A 27,140-nucleotide genomic window follows, 5' to 3' on the forward strand; every position below is an offset into this window, starting at 1 on the left:
GTAATGTACCAACTAGCCCAGAAGCAAGCTCTCATCCACTGCAGGAGCCGTGGACTGCCGGCTTCTCTTTTTGGAGGGCGAACTTTTTCTCACTAGAAATAAATGTTTTCCCAGCTCCAAGAGGGCCGCGAAAACAACTTACGTCGCGCTGACAATGTGTTCGAACCATTATTGCAAAAACAGTTATCAGCAAGACCGTCATGCACGTCTGTTGTGTAGTCCCTATTGCAATTGCCGGGTCCTATTTGTAATCAGTGACTGAGATTACCGCCGTGTTGCACCATGCGGAATGGAGAATCACTCCGTACGCAGTCACCCAGGTATACGGATAAAGGAAGTCGTTGATACAGCGTACCGCAATTTCTCGACGGCTAGTTCCTAATTGTGTTGTGCGAGGCATCTTATCAGCTCACGAGTGGCCTTACGTCATTCAAAGATAACCAGCTGAAGCTCGTGCACTCTGTCCCGCAGCTTATATTCAGGCCTTTGCGGGGCAGTGCTGTCGTCGAAACAAACCATCGGTATGGCGAGTCACAGCTTTCTGGCCACATCAGTCGTCGTTTTTGTCGTATTCTGCGGAACAACAGGTAAGACTTATGAAATCTTAATTACCATTCCTGCGAACCACAGCTGTATTTGTAGGGAACATATCGCAGATCAAAAGATTGTTTTATTTGCAATATAAAATGTGGCAAATTGAATGTAGTGGCAACAACACCATTCTAGTAAAGTAAGAAAATCATCGTCCCTTTCTGAAGAGAAAGATTGTTAAAACGCGAAGCTTTGTCCTACCCCACCTCATTAAAAGCAAAAGTCGAAAATCCACCAACCCCATGTCCAAAATCCCAACTGCCGAATTGCAAAGGAAAATTCCAACTCTGCTCAGGGAATGTATTTCAGTATCATCGCTGCTAACTGTGTCTCCTGCCAAATTTCGCGTATGACTAGTTGTCGGTCAAGGGCTCAAAACCATCACATTGTTATATAATGTGGTGCTTGATTCATGCGCGCTTTGCGAAATTCATTGCGGTGAAGTTTACTTTTCTGCAGTGTGTTTAATGTAGGCTTTCCTGTAGTTTGCCTAAGTCTGACTTGAACGCTATCTGTGAGGCAGTAAAATACTTTTTAAAAAGTTCGTTAGGCCATTGTGTTTGAAAATTTCGAACGAATCTTGGACAGCGTTATTAGGAAAAAACGTGGCTGATTGCTTGAACGAACCGGCGGAGCTTTTGCTTCGCAGCGGTGGCAGTGCGTTGCTCCGTGCAAGTTTGCGGGGCTTTGTATGACAATGGTCACTGCATTTTGGATGCAGTTTAGTGTTCAGTGTACAATCTTTTGCGGCCAAACTTCGTTGCGGCCAAACTGCGGCCAAACTTCATAACCTTCGTTATGAGGTGAGCCGTAACTAAAGGATAGGGTCAACAATCACGGCTTACTGATGGTTTTAATGCGTCCCGAAATCCCTAGGCATCGTACATAAGGTAGAAACAAATCACCAATGGCTGTACGCGCCACATTTGTGCATGCATAAGAAAGGTACGGGGAGTCCAAAGTGATTTAGAGACCTCCTCTAGAGGGCCCTTTTTTTAATTCGGCGCAAAGAGTACACAGTCATTCCGACGAGGCCTGACTGGTCAAACAGTGGGAGGGATGTGAAAGTGCTGTCGTTGGCCTGTGTTTTGTGGAGTAACTTTTTTAAGCAAAGCTTTCTACATCTACCAGCCAAGGATTCTTTCGTGGCGTGCGGGACAAGAGAGTTCCAACGCGGCTGCGGAGTTGAAGGGCGGGGTTCACTCGTGGAGCAAAGGGTAGATGGCGCGGCGGAGCAACCCGCTTTGTCGTCCTCCTTAGCGACGGTTGTTTTGGCCCTGTTTAGGTGCAGCTTCGCGTCAATTGAGCGCTTTCTTCGTACAGCTTGAATAAATTGTGCGGCAGCACCTCCTGGGTAACAAGGACACGACGGAATTAAGTGGTCATACGGAAAAGATACGTCAAAGATTGGTTTGCAGGGTGGGAAAACAAAATGTAGCTCCGCATGCAGACATCTGGCCGGTATAGACAAACACTAACTTTTTCTCACTGCTTGCGACGAATGGAAAACCGTTTTCAAAATTCGTGAATACCAATTGGGTTGTGTTTAACCAGGTATTACAACCGGCGAACCGAGCAACTGGTTCTGTTAAATTGCGATTACAAGAGTTCCCTCAGCTTTGTCGCAGTTCTCAATCTTTCTTAACTAACTAGTTTAAATCCGTAGAAATGGGAATCACTAAGCTCACATGCCGACTTGTTTTGGTGGCCGCGCTTGTGTCGGCCGATAGTGCAGCCCCGAGCTAGCACATCGGGATGGCTATGTTCCGCTGTCTCACCCTTCGAATGACGCTCCTCGCCGTTTTCTCTTCCGACGCACGTCCGGGCTACAGCGGCAGCGTCCGCCGCGCTAGCCCGGCCGTGGCCGACGCTTCTGCGTTCGGGGCGCCGCCCCAGCGAATTCTTGGTAACGGCAGGCAGAATCTCTGGTTTCACTCTAAGTAGAGCCATGTGTGTGAATTCAAGTGATGTCGCAAGGGCAAGTGTTGTGGGTGTCGCTTACAGCTTTGCTTTCCAAACACCTTCACAGTGTAGATTGGAGCCAATTATTTCAAGGAGCATTATAGCTTATCTTGAGCGTGCGAACGCTGGAGAGCTCGAAAGGCCAACAGGCGACAAACGAAAGCATTTTTTTTTCTCAACACAAAAAACGGGCATATTTGGCACAAAGTATAAGCTTATAGCGCGTGCTGGCAGAGAGAGGGAAGGTTATATCATATATTTAGCGTCCTACCATGATGAAAGGACACTAAGTTTTGTTGTGTGCGGAAACTGTTTTAAGTAATCTCGCCAAACATGGGTACATGGTTTAAAAAAATTCGTTTGTAACGAATGCGTGCCGACCACGAAGGGCATTATGACTTCGCCTTTAGCAATTAGGCTTGGATTTCCGGCCATGAGCGAGCCGGCCATGAGCAAAGTAATATAGACACTTGTAGCACTGAAAATGGAAGCTTCGGGTTTTGCTGTTAAGTTATCAATCTATTAGCGCTGCTTCTTTTAAAAATATTTTATCACAGCTTATCGGCAGACATACTTCAAGATCACAGTAAATCTGATTAAGCTTACTTCAATTCTTTTTCTCCCATTCTGTAACGGCGTCATCTGTATGCATGTCTCGTTTGGCGACGTACGCTGATATAATCAAGACCATCTCATCGGATCTGTAGGGCACGGCACCATAAGAAAGATGCACTATTTCTTTTCGTAACGGAACTCCACCTACATAAAGTGTGTCAAATTTATGAGTAGTTACAGCGATGTGGTTTCGACTAGGGAGAAACTGTAGGCTTAACATCTGTTGAGCAACCATTCAGGAGAAACAAATGGGAAATGTAATTTTTAGTATACCTTATTAGGAGACCTACATATAACTATCAATAAATGCAATACAAATAGAAATATGAACAATTCTAGCGAAAAAAATCGTGATGAGATAGCAATCACTGAAACTTTAAGTCCGGATGTATGTAATAAAGAAACAAATTTGAGAAAATGCAACCTTTTACAAAATAAGGAAATAATATATTTCTATGCAAAATTTTAACAAATGCCGTACAAATCACGCACACCTTATTACGTCTTAGATGGTATGCCTTGGGCTCCTACGCATTATAACCGTGTAAGGAAGACAAAGGCGTGCGGAAAATCGGTAGTACATAAAATTGGAGCGCGTTCCGTTAAAGAAAGCAGCAGCGCTGAAGGAGGGTTCTGAGAAAGAGCTGTACACTGGCTTATATAGGCGGCGTCGTAGGCTCATAGATTATTTCAACATCGCAATGAGTGAGACGCACCGTGGTTAGTCACAGGCGGGGAAGCTCGAGAAAGTACGCCAAGGCGGAAGAGGCTAGATCAGCTCAATATGCCACTCGTCGTAACCGCCGTTCGGCAGAAAGCGGCCATGAATGAAGCTACGGCCGCCTAGTGGAGGCAGCGAGATAGAATTTCAACGGAAATTTCAAGACCATTTTAATAGAATCGCGTCGAGAATGTAGCAAGCTTCAAGTATCCCTATTTTTAGGCGTTCACTAACTCACTGGGCCCTGCATGCAAACACAGATGAAATGAGGGACTGCTATGCTTCAGCGCCGAAACGTCTGATACATCATCTATATTCGATTATAATCTCAGGGCCTGACGCGTGAGTGATTATACGGCGAATTACCGTGAAGTCTGATGAACAGAATACAAACAATATTCACATTCTGTTTGGAAGGCTCGTAAGGCATTCGTACTAAGACATCTCTTACCTTTTCAATTCACGAGTAGTAACCTCCTCTCTCGTAGCGGCTGATGCTGCTAACCACCCCCGCACATTTACATCCAAGCAGTTTTGAAATCCTGATAAGAAAGAACATATTGTGAAAAAGAAGAAGGGATATGTTAAGTTTTATTCATGTGGATATATAGACCAGCTTTACGTTGTTGTTTGCCTTACCCCTCAATAACTTTGCTAATGTGTACAAATAAGCTACATGCTGGAAGACAGGAATAACACGTTAAGCAGCGACCCTAACTTGTATATTGCTAAAATTAATAACTGCAGCGGGCATAATTAGAACGACAGTATTTCAGGGCCGGTTCAAATCCCTGTGTCGAGCAGGTGATGCAGAAATATTCGTTGGGAATATAATTCAATGAGCTGTGGTTGCACGCAGCATTTTACAAGAACTGTTTTTCCATATTGACTAATGCTTTTGTCTGATGTGGTTATAGGCAAAACTGTAAAATTGACTTTTGACTCTTTAGTTTTATTGCTTCAGGTAAAAACGTCTACTCTCGTGTTTTTTCTGACGATGTCAAAGAAAGGACCCAAAGGTGCCTCCTAAGAAAAACAATAAGACCATTTCGCTTTAGCGGTGCCTTTGTGATAGTTCAGTGTGAAGTTATGTCTACGTACATGCGTCCATGCTCGAGAGAGCTTTGTGTCGAGAGCCCTGTGAGTACTGTGTGCCTGGCGGCCTGCACGGAGGTTTCCGGTCACGGAGAACCATGTCTCCCCGGCAAGGTTTCAAACTGACGATTGCGCAAGTGACCGAATCCGGAGCCGCCGCCCACCAGATCTCACGAGCAAACCGGAGAAAGAGGGCGTGGTGCACCCAGCGGGAAACTTTCTTTGCTGAGTTCCGGCTAGTTGGACAGGGCACATTTCTTTTGCTGGGACACCACCAGCAGCGTGAAGACTCTTGTCCCAGTGGGCGAGGAGTTGGCGAAAGGAAGAGATAAAACACATCGCATGGCTTGAGACGACCCTTCAAACGAGTTGTCAAGCAGGGAAGACTTTCATCTCCAATCGAGAAGTACGCAATGTGGTCTCGGCCCACATTGAGGACGGGCTGTTGTAACCAGTGTTTGAAGAGGGGCCAAGGTAGCCATTCCCTGTTAGGTTTTTCTATGTTTCCGACGGTAGGAGCCCGGCAACCAGCACTGGTTGGCGAGCGGCAAACGAGTTGCAGGGGGCGCATAATTTTTATTCGTATAGTCTGATTCCCTTCTGAGGTGGCAGATCAGGCTTAAAAAGAAGGCAGATTTGTGAAAAGCAGAGCAAAAATTCGTGTCCCCACTCCTCTTGTAAACTCCTAGAAACCCCTCCCTTTTTTCCCCATCCATTCTGTCACAACCCAGCCCATTCTGATACTTCCCATGTGAAATCGGGAGAGTCTTTCTGGGCCCGCTCTCTTGTTCTTGGTGTCGCTTGAGCACTTCCCCCCCCCTTTATTTTGCCTCTACCCGTGGGTGGTCCCCATCTCTCTTGCCGTTGGGCCAGTTCATTTATGTGTAAATTGGTTTAAGCCAGTTTCACATCAGCGGTTAGAAGCAATTTTTGGTGGTGAAGGCAATTTGATTTACTTTCATTTCACAATACTGAATTACTCAGCCTGGCTCTGATTTGCTTAACTGCAACTCTCGGCACTTCAAGAATCTCGTACATCGCATAGCATTCTTAGTGAGCTGCAGGTGCGTTGCGAACGCGGTTATTCTTACTGCCTTGTTGGTGTACTAGGCACTGTACGTAACACAGAACCTTCGATAGACATCATCAGCTCACAGAAATTTTAATATCAATTGTTACTACCATATTTCCAGATGGCGCTGTTACCCACAGTGAACGCTCATGCAATGAGCTTGATGTTCTTACGTGTCTGGAGCAAAACGCCGAGTCCATCATCAATGGTGGCGGGGCGATTGACTTCCCTGCTGTTATTGAAAAAGTATGCGGGTAAGTAAATTTTTTGGGAAGCGTTTGGCTCGTGAAGCGGTAAATATGCTATTGCAGTAACGATGCGATACTAAAAGGAATTCCTTGGCGTGTTGGTTGAACATGATCAATAGAAAAGACTGCACCGCGGGGACGCAGCGAATATATATATATATATATATATATAATTGTATAGAAATAAGAGTTGGCAGTCGAGAAAACCTCGGAAAGCAAAAGGAGAGGATGTGAAACAGGTCATTGAAACAGATAAAGCATTTGGTAAGAAAAAGTGGAGAAGAAATGCCTGCCAGGTGAGATCCGAGACCACGACCTCTGGACTGCCACCTCTTATTTCTGTCCTATTGCACCGACCCTCTCAAGAACGCGCGAATCTGAAATGGGAAATGAGGGGCTCTGTGAATTAAGACAGAATAAGGGTTGACAGTCAAGAAAACCTCGGAGAGCAAAGGGGTGAATGCGGTAGGTCATAGAGTTAATTGAAGAATTTTTTGAATTCGAAAGAAACTGGTGAAAAAATTCCCGCTGCTGGCATCCGATCCCACCCGGCGGGCATTTTTTCACGACTTTCTTTCGGATTCAAAAAAGTCTTCATCTGTTTCTGTGACCTACTGCATGTATTCACCCCCTTGCTTTCCGAGGTTTTCTTCACTGCCAACACTTATTCTGTCTGTAAATAAACAATTATATATATATATATATATATATATATATATATATATATATATATATATATATATATATATATATATATATATATATATATAATAACAGTGGGAAATGAAAGGCCTGTTGTAATGAGACAGAAATAAGGGCTGGTAGTCCGGAGTGATCTAAAAAGCTATGGGGAGAATGCGGTAGGTCATTTATTTTCGTTGAAATACATGCATATTTTTGAAAGACAGAAAGAAAGTGAAAAAGAAATGCCCGCTGGGTGTGTTCCGAACACACGACCTCAGAATACGGGTCTGGAGAGATGACCAATTAATTGAATGGGACCACACTTCCCATTCTGATTCTTTACAAGCATAGCGAGGATCACTATTCCGGCAGTGTTGGGGCCATAGGTAGCTTAAGAGGGTTCAACGCTGTTCGAACACTCTCGAAATGTCCCAGACGCTCGAGTAATGGCCAGGAGGTAAAAAAAAGGTCCCCTTCTCACCGAGTAGTGCGAGTAGCGCTGGCTTCCACTCCCGAGCGCAGAAAACAACTACCTTAAGGGAGCACTGACACAAAACTTTCGCATTACGTTTCTTTGGTGCGTGCACACCAGCCAACTAACATAGAATGACACATTAGATGGTCGAGCTCAACGTAAACGTTCAATTACGCTGTCGTTAGTCGCGTCAGCTTCGTTGTCGACAAAACGAACGCCGAGCTGCCACCAAGACAGGAGGTATCACGTGACGTCACCAATCTTGCCGTATCCGTGCCGCTCTGGACGCGCGCGCACGCACCCAGTCCGGCTGAGGTCTGCACCGTTCCCACGTGCCCGAGCAGCCTGACGTCAGTCCCAAAACAATGACGTGTAGACACGCCGGAGAAGCGGGTCCCAACCAAAGCCAGAACGTAGTCTTCGTCACGGGAACCCTGACATGGGCAGTTTGGGGCAAGTAGCAGATTATGTCATGTCGTCGCTCTCGGGGCTTTGTTCTGCAGGCGAAGAATAAAATGAATTTAAAATATGTTACACCGAACGGTTGCTTTTGAAACTTGCAGGGAGATATCTCCTGAGAAAAAAGAAGTAGTTTAGATAGTTATCTCAGCTTTAAAATTTCGTGTCAGTACTCCTTTAATATAAATACCCTAGAAAGTGTGGTGGAGAACAGCCCCGCCCATAACGTAGTGGTAATCGCTCCAGGCGCGTATTCTGGAGGTCATGGGTTCGGATCCAACCCGGTGGGCAGTTTCGCTCAACTTTCTGTCTGTCAAAAATAAGTATCTATTAACGAATTCTCCCCTTTGCTTTCCTTGGCATTCTTGATTGTCACCTTTTTTTCTGTGATATATATATCTATATATATATATATATATATATATATATATATATATATATATATATATATATATATATATATATATATATATCGTGGAACTCCACTAATACGCCCCCCGGACTTACGACGGCTGGCTTTTTACGGCGCCCCATACAAACAATGCATTAAAAACCCCGATCATATCACGCTCGGGAGCACGCGGTCCGCATTACACAAAGGACCCTGGCGCGGATAAGCTAGCGTTTTTCCATATTTTACACCGCTTCGCTTCGTCGGCCCGACCTCTATTTATTCTAAACCCCCGTTTGATGGTCCTTGATGCACAAAGGTCCGCAGGCGGGCCAGACCACTTGCTGAATAGACGCAAGCAAGCAGGCGGGTACTCGTTGGCGGAAGTTAACCTTCGACGGCCCCAGACAGCTGCAGTACGCCAACCCTCCAGCCTGGAGAAGTCGAGGTTGAGGTGGCAAGCAGACGTGAATTTGAAGCTCCCATCAAGCCGCCGACGAATGCGAAGACACCTACGACGTAATCCCACGGTGATGACGGAACACCCCCTTTCCCCGCCCGCTCGATCGAAGTTTCTTCCTTTCACCACAATCTCTCTCCCTATATCTCTGCTATCTGCTTATCAGTATATTTCGAAGCAGCGTTTTCATTCTGATCCTTTCTTTGTTATGGTGGATCGATTCACGCGCATCTGCCGCTAGGGTGGAGACAAGTATATGGTGACGCCGGCATTTTGGGTCACCCGCTGGCCGCCGCAGAAAGTCACTGTCGCAAAACGGTGCTGTAATTTTCACCGCAACACAGATTACCTGTGAAGTTTCAATTTTATCTATTTCGCCTTTGTGGGTTTTGAGAGAAATGGAAACAGCTATGGAAACAGCTACCCAATAGCGACGGCACGGGACCGTTCAAAGGGTGTCACCACCCTGTAGGGAAAAGCCGGTTTTTTTCATCTCCACCTTGTATATCGTTTGTCTCGCTCAGCCTTGGCAATTTCAGAATCGCTTTTCCCCCTCTGAATTTGCTTGGATGCCGTGGATGGTTGGATGCCGTGGAGGGGAGGGGGGCACGACATAGGTGTTTCCTAGGCCGGCATTTGCCCACACCCCGTTCGTATGACAACGCGGTCATACGACGCTTTCTCGCGGTCCCTTGAGAGTCGTATTATCGCTAATCAGTCACGCCCAATTGCCGAATATATACACAAAAAGAAAATGAATATACTATTGCTTGGTGGTCATACGTGGCGCTGTTGACTAGCCCGCCAATCTGTCATTTTTAAACATTTCTTTTATCTCGGAATGGCGGAGGTGACCGTAATTCTTGCTGGAGGTGTGTTATTCTGTATATACTAACTAGTTAAAAAAGGGAAAGGTCATACTTATTATCTCGACACGTGGACAGTCACCATCACCAATTGAAGCTTTAAAAGACGCCATTGGAGTTTCTTACGCTAAATATATGTTTTCTCATGAGTTTGACTAAAATGGTACTTGAAAAATTGGACAAATTATTCTGCAACGTTCCTACACTTTTTTCAACAGCGTGCCCGTATTATAACCTTGCACAGTGTGTAGGACAGATTATTCCTTTGGTTTACACGCTAGCTTGTTACTAATGAAGTTTTAAAAAAAGAGGTAGTTAGGGATATTATGGGTAAAATAATAACCAGAAGTGGGCACCGACATCACTAGTCTTCACTAATTTGAAGACGTTTCGTGTCTTTGTGCAAACAATGCGTGAAGCTATATTCAAAATGTTTACTTTTTGCAGCGGAAACGTGAAGACTTGCACCCAGATCCAGCCTTTTAATAAATGCCCGGAAGAATATAGGACACGTATACTCGCCTTGGAAAACTCCCTTCAGAAGGCGGCTGACGCGCTGTGCCAGAACGATGGAGCCCTTTTTATAGGTGAGGGTCATTCCACAATGCCTTTGCGCGGGGTGATATCTATTAACCACGTTCTTGCTTAATAACGTGTGGTATTATTTCCTGGTTCATCCAGTTAAAGAGATGTACAGGTTTGTGTTCTCCACAAGCTCTCAACACCCAGCTTTCCATTTTTTTAAAGATTCCATAGAGCGCCGCAAAATTGGAAGCTATTTCTGTCGGGTTTGCGATGTCAAAGCTGCACTTCCGCCAACCGATAGGGGTGCAGTACGAACAGACGAAATATAGTTCTTAAGTGGGCGGGCAGGGTATTTCATCCGTTTCTGTGGTTGGTATTATAGCGCCGCCATTAACATCGCGAGACGAATACGCGGAACTGCTGTAGCGGGTTCGGCAGCCCGAAATGGCGCATAATATTTTTCTGCTTTCAGGCTTTTTAAAAAAAATGCTACGTTATGAAAGAGACCAATGGTAAAACGTGTCCGGTGAAACTTTCATCCTCCCATTCGTGATGTCTGTGGGCATAAATGCCCTCCGAAAAAGGCAACTTTCTCTGACGGTGACGATGATCACGGATGAAGTGGTGCAAAATTAAAACACTTTCCTGCGAAGCTTGGCGACAGCTCTGTTAGGTCTCCTTCTCTAATGGTTGATTTGCAGCACAGAATTCAGGGGCGGCCGTGCGATGCATATAGGTCTAACGTAATGCTCCGAGGTGAACATCAACAGCCGTTACCTATATCTAGAAGTACGATGAGAAGCACGTTGCTCGGCACGCCATAAGGATGTCAGCCAGAGGACGTTAAGTTTAACAGGACGTTTTGACGTTTAGGACCGTAGTGCTATCGTCATATCAGTGGTTCAACTCCTTGAACTGGTACCCACTCGAAACAGTCCTCGCTGTACGCCAAACAGCAGGTGTACGCTTAGGAAAGAAGGACAAACCATACCACACTTACAGCGAACACTCAACCAGCTCATGCGCATCATCCGCCGCGTCTCCAATCGTCGCTTCTGACTTGGCGAACATGGCACCCTACGAATGGTCCAAGCCATTCTCATCAGCAGGATAGCGTATGGCACGCCATACATGGCCGAGAGGAAGAAGAAATATAGAAACTCGACGCCACCATACGCCAGGACTATAAGTCCGCTATTGCGCTCCCAATCAGCATGGCAAGCAATAAACTTTAGCAAGTAGGGGTAAACAGCACCTGGGAAGGAATACAAGAGGCCCACCACGCATCTCACATACGTCGACTACAGATCTGGCCACGGGAAGAGCAACATTTCTTCGTCTACACTAGAACGTCCCGCCACGATAAGATCAGATAATTCGGATTCCAGCCGACATTCGGTTACACATCCGCGTAGCCAATACCCGGAAACATGCACCCGGTTTTCAACAAACAACAGCGCACGGCACGAGCTCGAATAATTCATAAGGACAATAACCATTTATCATGTACTCGATACACAGATGCATCGCCCTACCCTCATCACGAAGAGCATGCAGCCTGTGTCGTTAACACGCTAGGCACAGAACTGGCAGCAGCGACCGTTCTCACCACTTCCATTGAGACTGCAGAGAATTGTGCCATCGCCCTGTGCAGCTACAACAGGCGCGAAATTTCTTCCTGTTAGAACTGACTCACAGACCGCCTGCAGAAACTTTCTAATTGGCTGCATATCTAAACCCGCACTGTACCTTCTCCGTCAAGCAACAAGACTGCCAGAAATTATTGTCGCCTGGTCACCGGGCCACCAGTCCCTCTAAGGAACCTAGGGGGCACACGCCGCTGCCCGTGCTCATACACACCGGGCTGTTACCTCAGAGGGAGAAACCAACCACCCAACTGCTTCAAAGTCAGCTCCACTCCACACGTACACCGAAATGTTAGATCACTACAAAAACGACCGACGTCACTTCCCGCCACCTCATTCACAATTAACGCGCGAAGAAGAAACCACTTTGCGGCGCCTACAAACCAATTCGTATCCCCAAAACGCACTACTAAACGCTATGTATCCCAACCAATACCCTGCCACCTGTAACGTCTGCCCTGTTGCTGGCACCGTACACCACGTGGTATGGGAGTGCCAATGAACCCCCACTCTAACCCCAAATGCCAAACCTACCTATTAGCAGCGGGTGGAGCAGCTGACCAGCTCCGAGCTCTGCGACCAGCGCCGACTGGTGGAACGGGCCCGAACGGCCAGCCAGCTCCGAGGCATCATATTTATTTATTTATCAAGGTACTCACACTGCCAGTTCGGCATTGAAGCGGGGGGGGGGGGGCGAAGAAGTACTAATATATCATAGACAGAGAAAGCAGTAGTACTGAACACATGAAAATAACAATTTCAGTTCAGAACAAATCGCTGACACAAACCAAGAGCAAGAACCGTTAATGTATGCGGCACAACAACGACAACAAAGAAGATAAGCAAAACTCAATCGTACATGTGCGAAGCAAACCATGGTTCTGGTGGCCCAAGAAGGAAAGCACTGAAAGTAAATGAAACCCCAAATCCGAAAATGCAAATCACACGCCTGAAGCAAATGCATCACTTGAAGACAGCAATACGACATCACTAGACACCCTGTTCCACTCACTGACCGTCTTAGGGAAACAAGACATCTTAAAAAGTTCTGTTCTACATCTATATTCCTTTATCTTACGTGGGTGATCGCGCCTTGCAGAAACGTACTCTGGTGCCTTCATGTAGCTATCACGATTGAGGCATCTTGAAATAAGGATGCCTCTCACTGGTTGGAGGCCCTAAGGACATCCTCCTGCTCATTACTACAATAAATGTTTGTCTCTCTCTCTCTCTCTCTCTCTCGTCTTCTGGAGACGGACTTCGTCACAATCATTACACCCTTTCGGAGCTAAATGTGAGCGAACTAACGGCTACTCCGCAACCCTGTTGCTCCGTTGCGGTACCCCCCAAAGACGAACAGCTCAAAGGCAGTCGCCGAAAGAAATACAAACAGTTCCAGCAGTGATCAAACCACCGACTCCCGCAACAGTACCCAAGGAACCGAATACGCTACCCCAAGGCCATGCGGCCAGGCAGAAATGTGGTAGAAAATATGTATTTAAGCGTAACGCATGCGGTACTTTGCTTAACCCGGCGATACATTGCTGCTGGTGCCCTCCGATGAAGCGGAAGTGCCGCGAATGCACATATATAAGATGAATATCACAAGGCAAGCGTCCGTGCTGGAGGCCCTCCTGCACGCAGCACATTCTTGTGTAGGGTTGCGGATTAACGTGATTCTCTGCAATACTACTACGGGGCAACGCGAAAAAGGCTGTATATATCTCTAGTTTGTCATAAAGGCAGAATAACTCTACTGGCGTATGGGCAGTGTAAGAGAAGCATATTTCTACCCATTCAATCAAATAAATATGTATGTCAATAAGACATTATAGTTCACCAGTCCATGTTAAGTTCAACGTGTCCAGCTTTTCAGTATTGTAAAATGAATTCGATGGGAAGTGGGGAGAAGGCTCATGCTTATAGCAATACCTTGTAGAGTCTTATGATATATTGTCACGTAGCTAATGACGACGCAGTTGTCTGCAAGCACAACAGGCTTATTGGAGCGGACGTGTGCTCCACTAACCACTCAAAGAATACACAGGCGGTGAAACAAGTCAACAAAGTTACGTGCGCAGACTGGTGTCGGCGAATGGAATGCGGCGGCGTCTGCTCTGCGGTCATTTATCTTTCGGCGCGAGGGCTCGTGGAACAGTCAAATAGCGTCCAGCATACAGTTTTATAGTAATATATACTGGAGGGAGGAGGAGGAAGAGCAGGAATATTTTTATTTTACGCTGGTTAGGTAAGGGTGTCGTTTGCTTGAGAAGGGGAGGTGCCCCTATTCCAGGGCCCTTTAGCTCTTGCTGCACACGTGGCCCGTCGTACTAGCTGTCGCTGATCTTCCGGGTCTGAGCTGAGCAACGCAGCTTTCCCCTGCTCAAGAGTTAGGTTGGATATTCGGGGAATGTTTGGAATGTCGGGGCAGGCCCACGTAACGTGGTAAAGCGAGGCATACTGAGTTTTGCAAGAGGGGCATTTGTTCGAAGGATGAATTGTAAGACACATGGCGTGGAGCCTTCCTAGGTGCGGGAAGGTGTTTGTTTGTAGTTGACGCCAGAATGTCGCTTCTTCTCCGGTTAAGGATTTGCGCGGAGGCTTGTCGGGTGAGTCGCTGGTGCTGTAGAATTGTGTTGTATTGCAGCATTATGGGCTCCGGGTAATAATTCTCCGGTGCCGCGCGGGAAGCATGGGCTCGGGCGACAGCGTTACCTCGCTGATTGCCACAAAGACAGTCGTGTCCAGGAGTCCATACTATTGTAACACTTGGGAGTTATTCTGGCGCCTCGCTGGCGAGAATGCGGTGCACTATAGGAGACTCTGCCCCTGCTCCGGTAGGCGGCCTGAGAGTTGGTGATGACGCGTACGTGTTTTTCTTTTGACGCGCTGGATACCATGGCCATGGTTATAGCTGCCTCTTCTGCCTCTGTTGGGCTGTTTGTGTTGACGGAGGCCGAAGATATCTCCTGCAGGTCTGGGTCGATGAAAGAAATTACCATCGCTGGCCGATGCGGATATTTGGTTGCTTCCGTGAACCTCGAATCTGGGTGACTGCCGAATCTGGACTAAATATATTTGGCTATTGCCGATCTTCTCCCTGTGTGATGCTCGGGGTGCATGTTCCGAGGTATTGGTGCCACGTTGAGTTTCTCTCTGAGCTCGAGGCATAAAATCTCCGTCTTCGCGGTGTGCCCTCCAGCGTTCGTCGAATATCCCAGACGACGGAGTACTTGTCTTCCGGTATAAGTGAGCCTGAGACGTTCCCGCTGGTTTATAAGGTGTGCTTCGATATGCTCCTCCGTCGTGTTGTAGACGCCAAAGGAAAGGAGCTTGCCAGTTGCTGTGGTGGGTGATAGACAGAGGGCTTGTTTGTAAGCCCATGGAGGATGGCATCAAGCTTTTCCTTTTCGTAATTGTTGAGCTGGAGATACGGAGCTGCGTACACGATGTGGCTGATAATTAGGGCTTGAATAAGTCTCGTCACGTCTGATTCCTTGAGCCCGTGATGTCTGTTGGTAATTCGTCGAATCATTCGCATTATTCGGGTTGCTCATTGTGTGATTCGTTGAAATGTGTTTCCGCTCTTCCCATTTTGCTGTATATGCAAGCCAAGGATGCGTGCTTGATCGACAATGGGAATCTCTTGCCCGTCCAAACTCAGTCTTATCTGGGGTTGCTCATTTGCGAACCCTCGTCGCCGGCGCTTAACTAGAAGTAATTCCGATTTCTCCGGAGCGGATTGGAGCCCACTCGCTTGTGCGTATTGCTGCACTGTGTGTACGGCGCTTTGCAATTTCAGATGCGACGCATCCCTTTAACTCTTCTTGTCCCTCCGGCGTCTTCCGTCGTCCGTAGTCCGCATCCCTCCCCATTCTCCTCGCCGCGCCAGCTGCGCGCTAACGCCGCTCTCACCGCAGCGCCATCTGCGTGTTAGCGCTCGCTCCCGTCGCCGTGCCAGGTGTGCGTCAGCGCGCGTTAGCGCTCGGTTAAACATCCAACACATGCGCATGCGCTGCTCTCTCTCATTCCCCTCATCGTTAACGCGCAGTACATATAAACGCGGTAACTGCGCCACTCCGCTCAGTCGTTCCGCCGCTCCGATGACATCCGATGACCACCGATGATTTGCATGGAGAATAACAGGCCTGCTATCGCGATGGTCGGCGCAACCGTAACAAGCACGAACCAACCCGATACCAGAAATGCTAGCACCAGCGAAGCCATGGAATCCAGCGAAGACAAAGCTGCGAAGAGAAGAGCTCGCGGTGCGGAACGTAAATGAATGAATGGCGATGAAAGTAATGCGCTACAGCGTCGGTAGAAGACTATGACGTCCCAGAGGAATGCGACTACGAGTTCGTTTACCGCGAGCAACTTGAGAAGGGCGGGTCTGCCTTCCTGGACGAAGTTCTGAACCGTGAGTTGGCGTTCATGCGTGGCGTTCCCAACACGGTTCAGTACTGGCAGGAACGTCGTAAAGAGCTCTTTGCGATGATAACGGAAACGCAACGTAAACCCCACGATGCCTCGCATCTACCCATGGTTCCCCTCGCGGATGATGGTGTACATTTTTTTCTTCTATCTCGCCATCCGATCCCGTGTTAGTACAAATCGTTATATTATCGACATAAATAGCATGATGGATGCCTTCAATCTCGGGAAGTTTCGATGGGAGCTTTATCATGGCTATATTAAATAGGGTTGGAAAGAGTACGGCGCCTTGTGGCGTGCCTTTGTTCGTGGTTCTTATGGTGTCTGTGCGGAGATCTCCGGTTCCTATTGTGGCCGTTCTGTTCGTCATAAAGGATCGGATGAAGTTGTACGTTCGTACGCCACAGTTTGTTTCTAACGCTGCAGTTGCGCCATTTGCGGTTGCGACGTTCTTCGCCTATTTGGCTTAGCTAGCCATATAAATGTTTTTTTGTCTCGAAGCCAAAATCAACAAAAAAGTGTAACATTTTTTTCTTGTTATCGTGTCTGAAGCTTCTACATCATCACTGAAAAATCATTTGTTTTTGGAGGTTGAATTTTATAATAACAAAACAAATCTGATGACCCTTCTTCAGTAATATGGTTGCTCTTTTGCAGCCAGAGCCAACTTTTCAGCCTGCACATGAGCCATGCCAAGGGCAAGTGGAACGTACCTGCCCGGTACATGATGGAACGCTCGGCGAAGCACGGCTCTTCTAGACGGTGGCGCCAGGTTACCTTCTCGTATATATTAGCACAAAACCCTATAGAACATATAGAACAGTGTAGATCATAGAAGATTAGTCTAGGTCAGTTCGCGACACTTTCTCTTTTAAAGAGATAACACGTGCGGCATAAACAATAGAACATGCGCTTTACTTATCCCACGGATAATACACATAACATAGCCCGGTGCAGCCGGTCCACAAAAACAAAACATAAACAAACAAACCCAAGACATGGTTCGTGGAATAACCCCCCATAAGAGGGCATCGACCCGATGTTAAAAAAAGACAGTCCGGACAAACAAATAAAAAGTTCGTTATCATGACTAGTAGGGTTTCAGGCAAACCATATCGACAATTTCGGGCAGCGTGCGTCTTCGTGATGTTCGGGAATCACCATCGGGGATCTCCTCGTAGTTAAGTTTCCCAGTACATTGCAGAATAATATGGGGCCGAAATATCGTTGCAGAAGCTTCCCTTTGCGTCCACGTCGTCGTATGGGCGTCCAAACTCACACACAATCCCTTGGGCAGCACTCGGCGTCTCGGCGTTGGAGGTTGTAGCGCCCGGCTTCCACCAGCTGCTGGGCCGTTGTGCGAACTCGAGAGAGCTGGCGGGCCTCCTCCGCACGCTGAAGGTATCCTTGGATGGCGGCGTTGATGTCGTCGTCTTCCAGGTTCCGAAGCATGGCGTGAAGCATCGTAGTCAGCCGTCTTCCATAGCCAAGATAAAATGGTGTCGTCTGCGTAGTTTCGAGGATAGCCGTGTTGTACGGAAACGTGACATAGGAAAGGACTTCGTCCCAAGTGTTATGTTCAACTTAGACGAACACAGACAACATATCCGCGATCGTCTTGTTTAGACATTTCGTTAGTCCGTTCGTTTGGAGGCGGTACGCCGTCGTTCTGTAATTATCCGCGTTGCTGTAGCGTAAGATTCCTCGCTTGAGCTCTGAAATCAGTTCCGCGGTTTCGGGATTAGGCCTTCAGGGGGTCCATGTTGAAGAGCAACTCTGTTTATGAAGAACTTGGTGACTTCTCGTGAGGTGCCCCTCGGAAGAGGGATGGTCCCTGGGTAGAGCGTCATGTAGTCTGTTGCTAGGACAATCCACTTGTTCTCGAATCATGACGTAGGGAAAGGGCCCAGGAGGTCAATTCCAATCTGTTGAAGGGGCTTCGATGAGACGGCGATCAGCTGCAAAATTCCTGTGGGTCTCGTTGGTGGTGTTGTTGACGCTGGTAGTCACGGCAGCTACGGACGTAGTGCGTGACGTTGGTTGCTAGGCGGAGCGAGGACTACTTCGTCTTGTTTTGTTTTTCAATAGTGCAAGCTGTGCTGATATGCCCGGAAGACTGGTCGTCATAGCATGCTTCCAAAATTTTGTCACAAAAATGTGTGCGAATGATTAGTGGATAATTCTTTCTCGTTCCAGAGCTGACATTCTTCACGAAAGCGTTGTTTTTCAGGCTGAATGCTGGTAACTTCTGTTCGAAGGCCTTAGGCACGGCAACGTTGCGTCCTTCGGAGTAGTAGATCATGACACGTAACTCGGGGCCGGTACGCTGGTGGACGGCTAGGTCACTTTCCGTCACGACTCCAAAGAATGCGCTGTCTTTGTCGGAATCTTGTGGTGGTGGTTCGACGGGGCGTGGGACAGGCAGTCGTCCTCGGAGTGTTTCCTACCGGATTTGTAGAGGATTGTAGCGTCGAACTCTTGCAGGCGCAAGCTCCACCGCCCAAGACGGCCAGAGGGGTCCTTCAAATTGGCGACCCAACACAGCGCATGTTGGTTTTTCACAACCTTGAGTGCAATTCCATACACGCATGGGCGAAATTTCGAAATGGCCCATATATGCGCGAGGCACCCTTTCTATAGGCTGAGTACTTTTTTCTTCTTTGGATACAGCACTGATGGCATGAGCGATTACTTTTTCGCAACCGCTTCGCTTTTGGACGAGGATGACGACAAGCCTATATCACTGGCGTTCGTCTGCATTTCTGTTTCGGTGTTTCCGTCGAAATGACCGAGCACAGGCGGGCTTTCAGGGCGTTGTTGCATATCGCAGAATGCTTCCTCTTGGGCGCTTTCCCAGCTGAAAGTTGTGCTATCTTTTTTCAAGACCGTGAGGCGCTCTGCTATGCGGGCGAAGTTTGCTACGATGCGCCGGTAGTACGCGCATAGGAAGTCAGGAAGACTCCCGCGGCTTTGACGATTTGGCCCAAAAACGTGAGCTCCTCGTACACTAATTGGCACTTTTCTTGCTTCAGCGTTAAACCCGACGTACGAATGGCTTCCGGTACAGACTCCAAACTTTGAAGGTATTCGTCGAAAGTCCGGGCGAATACCACGACGTCGTCGAGGTAAAAGAGGCAGGTGCCACTTCAGGCCAGCCAGCGCAGTGTCCATAATAACTCTTTGAAACGTCGATGGTGCCATTATAGCCCAAACGGCATTACCTTGAACTCGTAGAGGCCGTCCGGAGTTATGAATGCAGTCTTCTCTCGGTCCCTCTTGTCCACTTCAATTTGCCAGTAGACTGTCCTCAATTCCACCGAAGAGAAGTAATTTGCGTCGCACGGGTGTTGGAGGGCGTGGTCGATTCGTGGCAAGGGGTACATGTCCTTTTTTGTAATCTTGTTCAGTAGCCGGTAGTCAACGCTGAATTTAAGGTGCCATCTTTTTCCTTCACCAGTACAACCAGGCAGCCTAGGGGCTTTTCGATGGCTGTATGATGTCGTAGCTGAGCATGTCTTCCACTTGTGTCTGGAAGGCTTCCTGTTCGTGTGAAAACACGTGGTTAGGTGACTGTGCGGTAAGTCGGGCTGCATCTTCGGTTATAATTCGGTGCTTCACTACCGGTGTCTGACGTAATTTTGAGTTCGACGAAAAACACTCGCTGTAGCGAGGAATCCAAGTCTGATTTCTTTCGTTTTTCTTCCGGAAGCGCCGGGTTCAAATCAAAGGACGCGGACGCTTGAAGGCATCTTCGGCTGCGTGTTCAAAGTAAGCGACAGCGATCGCATCACTTACTTCTTGCGTTTCTTTGTGGAACTCAATTGCAGCGCCCTTGTGTAAATGTTGGCACATCCTCGGTGAAATTTGTGACCAAAACGTTGGATTTTCGCTGCCTTAAGCGCACAATGCCTTTTGCGACGGAGACCCACGCTCGAGACGCAAGCTTTGGTAACCCTCTACGATAGCATCGACATCAAGGACAGCATATTCACAGCATACAGTGATCATCAACCTTGCGCGGGGTGGCAGTGACGTGATCATAGGGACTTTTTACACCAGCACGGTGTTTGGGGTTTTGTTCCGGCGTACTGGAGTGATCCGAGGAAAAACCTATCGACTTGATGCGCAGATCAATTCTGGCACCTTTGTTCGCCAAAAAGTGCATTCGGAGAATTACGTCGCGGGAGCAGTGATGCAAAATGACGAGCGCAGCAGGGTACGTGGCACGATCAATAGTGACGCGCGATCTGCACGTTCCACTTGGTGTTACGAGATGGCCTCCTGGTGTGCGCATGTGCGCACCGTCCAATCTTGTAGCTTTCGAGAGCTCAGGCGCGAATGATCTGCTAATTACTGAGTATACACTCGGCTCCAGTGTATATGAGGGCGACTACATCAAAGCCGTCGATGACACCTTGACATCGGACGCCTTCCTTCCTCGAGTTTCGGGTTCGTCGGGGCGTCGGATCTCGGCTTGTCCGTGTTGATGGTCGGGCACTGTGCATCGTCGTGTATGTCTGCTTCTTAGCGGCAGGCTTTAACCGGAACTTTTCTCTTGACTCCTTTTTGCAGAGGTGATCGCGGCACTGAGCTGCGTGAGATTGGAAGACCTCGTAAGGTGCGTTGAGGCGATAAACATTACTTCGCAACTCGACCTCCTGACACACAAGCGGAGACAACAGGACTGGGAGTAAGAATACCTTTTTATTTTTCTTATCCCCTTCTCACGGACATTTTGTCTTTTGAGTGGTGGGGGCAAAATGGTTATTCTAAGAACTTTCTTTTAGTGACGATTCATAATAGGGACTTTGTTTCTGCTACATTTCTTTCCTATAATTATAAAAATAGACTGCGCAGTTAATCTAACACTGCACGTGAATCTTAGCGCCGTTGTTTTTCCTTTATTGAAGAGGGAAATCTTTTTAGCTCGGCAACTTATGTTTGCTGGATTTTCACAGCAAGGAGTTTGTGACTCTACGACTTTGCTATACCTAGGGTTTCTCTTTTTTCCTAACCAGTTATCTTCTATAGTTTGTGTATCAGTCATATAATACAATGCAATGCAGTGGGTGCTCGCGGGTAGCATGCTGTTTCATAAAATCATTGCAAGCAAACAAGTACTACAAGTTTTAGCAGTTCGAGTTTTGTAATTGACTGAAAAGGCTAAGGCACTGGACATTTATTTTCTGTCTAAAGTAAAAAAAAAGATTCCGAGGGGCTTTAACATTCTTCTCTGAGCTCACTTAAGTAATGATAAATACAGATGTAGGTGGAGACGATGCGGAAATATCCTTCCATCCAACACCACGACAGAAGATAACCGACCTTTCTCGTCCACAATGTCAGCACCATTCGGAACCAATGTGGCAGCACGTTCACCCTTCATCTGCAGCAGTAACTCGCCTGGCTGAATCTGTTGAATATAAACACGATTATTGTAGTGAGTGGAGCTTGCCGTAAGATGCAATGTGAGCTGTTCTACCTTCCATTGCGCAGCGGTATCCACTACCACTTCTTTACTGGATTGGTAGAACCTGGCTTGTTTGAAGACTTCCGTTAGAAATACATCTGGCGATGGGAGGGCTTCATTTTATAGCAATGCCCAGATCGCACTGACATTTAGTATTTTTTTCGGTTTTAAAATGTAGGCCCTAAAACTGTCAACCCAATATAATAGAAGTCAGTGTCTCGAACAGGAACAGGCATTAGTCAATTAGGCTCAGGTATCCGGATTACCATTAACTGAAGTAAAATAGGGCCTAGACACATCAAAGTGCAACAAGGTAGCATGATTCGCCATCACAAAATAACTCAGATAATGTGAATCAAATCGATCATAAGTAAAACATTTTCAAACAGAGTAACGGCGAAACTTTGCTCGGGCAGCCAAGAAATTTTTGAGGCACTCCTGCCACATAATTACTTGTGGCTTAATGCGCCGCTAAGTTACACTGCCTAATTGGAAGTTCAGGCAAAGGGTTAGTAGGTGTACTGCGGCGCGCTTCACGTTTACGAAAGTAATGTTGCTGCCAATGAGGCCGTTAAAACGTAGTACAGTAACCAGCTTGCGCATTCCTCGTAATCATCGGCGACGCAGCACCCTACCCCTTGCACACACCGTGATTCGTGTATGTCAGATTTAGACTACGTTCCTTGTGCAGAAGGGTCATCTGTTGAATAGCCGGTGAGCCAGCGTCAATAGAGGCCGTATGGGAATGAAGAGCTACATAGCAGCGAATTGTTCGTGTTTTAATATGAAGGCAGTGGACGGCCCATTCAGTAAAAAAGCGAACGTTTTTGTTGGTGCTGTCGGAGGCGTTTCAAACGAAGAAAATCCACCCACGCGGCTGCGTAGAGTCGCATGGTTCGATGTTCGAAACACAACGAAAAGAGATCGCAGGCACTGCATCGGTCTGCGCTGAACTACGTGGAAAGCAGGGTGTCTAGCTTCGGGTGTGGGTGAGGTGATTGCCGGAAGCGGCACGTCATATCAAGCTTTCCACATTGAGCCCGCACGAAGACGCAGCAATAGCAGCGGAAAGATGGAAGGGGCATGCGGAGGTGTTGGAACTTTTATAGCTCTTTCGCATTTCACAGCTGGTAAGAAGAGCCTGCCCAGATTTCCTTTGCGGTGACAGCTTCCTCATGGCGGCGGAGGTTTCGAACAAAGTGCGGAGGACTTGTCTTTGCATTTTTAAAAATCCGAAAATTTCGGCTTTAGACATGATCTCTTAGCTTGGCGTGCGTTGGGAGAAGTAATGAAATGAATATACTAGACCTATTTCGCGTGCGCGTGGACTGCATAGTCCTATGTTCTCATTTTTTAAAGAGCTAAGTGGACACACAAGGCTCACATTGTTCTTTTTTGAGGCCTCTGCCCCTACCTATCGCAAGGATTGCGAAAGAATTCTTTGGCTTCCTTTACGTTCCTACCTCGGTATTGGTAAGCTTTACGCCGGATAAACATGCGCTTAAGGTGTGTGCGAAGCGAAACAGGAAGCGTTAACATTTAAAGCATCTTGCACCTTGGTGAAGAAAACCAATTTATCCTTTAGTGCAGTATACTCCTATTAATCCAATGGGTCGTAGCACTCCATACGGTCTATGGTGACAAAAAGTTCATGATTTGAACCCGGCAAAGAAAGCTTCATTACAAATGTTTATGTACGAACACCATGTGCTAACGATGAGTTTAGCACGCTGTGTTTACCAGATGGGGCAAACAATAGTGTAAAGCGGGCTTTCCCACACAGGGAAATTACTTCGCAAAGAACTCTGAAAGGAAAGCACCTGCCTTCAACATTTCGTTCAGTTTTTATTTTGAATACAACCACATAAAAATTGATTTTAAAAATATGGTAACAATAGTTTAAGTGGCCTTCACACACGGGGAAGAATGTCTTCAAAGTATATTACGTACTCCATAAGGAAGTGGAACGTATTCTGAGGGGTTCTTGAACATGTGTTTGGTGTATGTAGTGAAGCAGAACTGCGGGCACCGAAAATGCTAAACTATGTGTAAATGAAGATATAAGGTAGAAATTGCGAAAGCCCGGAATGCAATTTATTTTGAGTGAATAAATGAATGAACTACTGGAAAGCATGGTGTATAACTGGCGATAAGGACCGCCGGAAAAGGCGTTTCCCACTTCCAGGAATGTATAAGGTACTTTGCAACGAGTACAATACAGCCTCATAACCTTTCACAAGATCCAGATCTGAAAAAGTCCCTAGAGGTCTTTAACCGTGTAAACGCTTCCGGGGAAACTGAAGCAAATATTACGCAGGCGCTCCAAAGAGTTGTATACCAGGGGGAATTTGTAGATACAACGTAAATTGTAGGCAGCTTTTATCTGCGATTATGGTGTTTAGTGCGAACTATTGTTCGGCTCGGAGTGATTGGTCTCAGAATCTGATGTAAACACCCAAATACGCTTTGAACTGGTTTACGTTATTTGTCTTCACTTCTTTCACATTACTAAGGATAAGCCAGCCTTCCAACAAGGCTTTGATACCAGCATTACTCATACGTATAGGTGAGAGCACCAGCGCGTGTGTGTCACTTCAGGCAACAAGGAAAGAACGAACAGGGCCTGTGAAGAAGTAGAATTGCAGAACATTGCAAACGCACTTTAGTGAACAGAGAGACAACATACTACATATTATAAAACCTCACTTGGGATGATACACAACTGACCGACAGAACAGACACTCTGAAATGGCCTTAGCAAGGTTACGGATAGGGCACACACGTGTACCACACTCCCGCTTCTCTGGATCACCAAGACCCATGTGCTGCGGGTGGGTAGAGGGCCTATCTGAAATCCTCACGCTAATTCAGTGCAAGGCACTTGACACAACACGACGCTAACACATCGCGCAACTATACACACAACATATTCAACGATACCCGTCGTACTAATAAATGAAAGGTTTTTAGCCCTACCAGCCAACGGTTCTTTCGGGGAGTGAGGGACAACAAACTCCCAAACCGTCGGAGGAGGCGGCGGTGGGAGGAAGAGAGTAGGGCACAGTTTGTCGGGAATGCGGGTTTGTCGTCTTCTTTAGCGATGGTTGTTTTGGGCCTGTTTTTGGGCAGCTTCGCGTCCATTGCGCAGTGCCTTCGCACGGCTTGATTAACCTGTTCTACGGCACCTCCACGGAAACACTAACCCGACAGAATTAAGTGGTCATGCGGCAAACATACGTTAACGATTGGTTTGCAAAGCAGGAAAACAAAATGTAGAGACCACATACAGACATCTGGCCGCTAGAGAAACACTACCTTTCGCGCACTGCTTGCCAATAAGGGAACCCTGTTTTCTAAACTGCTGATCACCAATTCGGTTTTTTAAGCGGTATCAGAAAAAGGCGAAAGTAGCAACTGGTTCTTATAATTGGAGATTATAACAATTCTCCCGCTTTATCGTAATTCTCAAACTTACTAAACTTACTAGTTTAAGTCGGTATAAAAGGGAATCCGTAAGCTCGCATGCCGAATTCTTTAGGTGTCTGCGCTCTTTAGCCGCAAGCTAGCACTTCAGGATGGCTAGGTTCCCCTGTCACACCCATCGAAATACGCCTTTCCCCGTTTGCGCAAGTAACGTCGGTCGCATGGGCAATTGTTTTGGGTGTCTTTGAAAGCTTTGCTTTCCAAACACTTGCACAGCGTGGATTGGAGCCAATTTTGTTTATGGGGCGTACCAGTGTTTTCTGGAAAAAGTTTTTTTGAGTTCCTCTGTGACATCAAATTTTTACATGCCATTTCTTATGCATCTTGGCAAAATGGCCCTTTACACAAGTTATCTTTACTGCCTTGTGTTTTAATTCACGTTTATTTTAACTATAATGCTTTTCTTTTAATTTCACTCGCACTAAATGACTTTCTTTCGGCGCTCTTTGCAATCAGTCGGCCTTAGCCATTAAAATGCACATTATCATCATCAGAACTGCAGCCCTAGTATGATAGGTAACATAAAGGGAGGGCTTTTAGGCAGATATAAATAGCCACGACAGGATTCGCATTTATATGCCACAAGCATTCGATTGGCGCTCTCTGCGTTGGTTTACGCTGTTAGAGACAAATTACAGCCCTCAAGTTTCAGAATGTGCATTTCGTCTACCGCAGTCACGTCAACACCGAGCTTTCCAAGTGCATCGAGGGAACCCGTGAAGACAGAGAGGATTGCAAGGCTGCTGACTTCGGGCCAGTGAAGAATGTCATCGACAATTTCTTGACTCAATCCCCAGCGCCCAATAACGGAAGTGGAGTGACGTCAACAACTTCCCCACCGCCCAATAACGGAAGTGGAGTGACGTCAACAGCTTCCCCACCGCCCAATAACGGAAGTGGAGTGACGTCAACAGCTTCCCCACCGCCCAATAACGGAAGTGGAGTGACGTCAACAGCTTCCATTTTGACGGCGTTTGTCTCTCTTCTTGTGTCGTTAGCCCTTTAACAATGGCACACTTACAGAAGGAGGAAAACTTCCAGAAGCATAGCCTCCTCTCAAAATGCGGGCACCAGGGATTGCAACACTGGAAGAAGAAGATCAATTGTGCGACAATTCTACCTTGTAGGGGACTGCAGGAGCGCACATAGCTCGGAAGTACGCTTATTTCGGGAACAAAGCCTCAATTTCAGAAGGCTACTTCTTAATATCGCTTAAGGGACCGGATTCGCGGTAAGAACGTTCTGATTTGGGGTTGGAAAGGTTAAGATTACATTTCAAGCAATCAAGACTAGATTAAGATTCTTTGAAAGGTACTCTTGGTTGAAAATCGGCTTGCTTGAAAAGGTAGTCTTCCTTGAAATTTTTGCGGCAAATTGTTTCAGGGGCCCTGGTTGCACGCAGATAGGGCACGGAGAGGCGCATATTTTGATCAGAAGAGAGAATTTGGTACGAGTCTGTACAAAACAGAACTCTATTGAAAGGGAACTGCATACACCCCGCTCCTCTGTTTTTGTTGTCTGCTGTTGTCTAGAGTGCATGGGTAACAAGCAAAACCAAGGAACATGCGTATCTTTGCGTTTGGACGCACGAGTCATAGTTCAAAACGCAGGCAATTGATGTGTATGGCCCTCGAGGTGGCGTATGCACGTAAATCCCGCATGAGGACTCTAAATGCAGGCTTCAAATTCATAATATTAGGATGAGTTATCGCCCCAGAGAATACTGTCTAATTGGGGCTTTATACCAATATATTCGCACTTAGTGATTCAATGTAAAGAAATAATTGGCTTTTTGTGCTTGCTGCGTCAAAAAACTAACCGCCCTCCAAGGGCTACATTTTAACCATATATATTTCTGATGTACACAGATGTGAATAAATATTGTTTATCTGCAGTTTGATGTAAGAAAATGTGAATAAATTATTCATTTGTGACCTGTCTAG

General features: G+C 46.8%; 1 protein-coding gene across 1 annotated transcript; it reads left to right on the forward strand.

Moving 5' to 3' along the window:
* Positions 1 to 428: 428 nt before the first annotated feature.
* On the forward strand, positions 429 to 27,140 carry LOC144169013 (uncharacterized). The gene is made up of 5 exons (XM_077698008.1): positions 429 to 587; positions 6,178 to 6,310; positions 10,087 to 10,226; positions 20,817 to 20,934; positions 25,873 to 27,140. Exons 1-5 carry the CDS (start codon positions 524 to 526, stop codon positions 26,201 to 26,203), a joined length of 786 nt encoding a protein of 261 aa, XP_077554134.1. The 5' UTR covers positions 429 to 523; the 3' UTR covers positions 26,204 to 27,140.

Source organism: Haemaphysalis longicornis, unplaced genomic scaffold (genome assembly GCF_048455015.1).
Source record: "Haemaphysalis longicornis isolate Haplotype H1 unplaced genomic scaffold, Haemaphysalis longicornis Haplotype H1 scaffold_2, whole genome shotgun sequence".
Lineage (NCBI taxonomy): Eukaryota > Metazoa > Arthropoda > Arachnida > Ixodida > Ixodidae > Haemaphysalis > Haemaphysalis longicornis.

Bases quoted from the DNA above. Each gene is read 5' to 3' on its own strand.
- LOC144169013 (XM_077698008.1), top strand. From the start codon at position 524: ATGGCGAGTCACAGCTTTCTGGCCACATCAGTCGTCGTTTTTGTCGTA. The intron at 588-6,177 runs GTAAGACTTATG...CCATATTTCCAG, and splicing joins CGTATTCTGCGGAACAACAG to ATGGCGCTGTTACCCACAGT. The intron at 20,935-25,872 runs GTAAGAATACCT...CGTCTACCGCAG, and splicing joins CGGAGACAACAGGACTGGGA to TCACGTCAACACCGAGCTTT.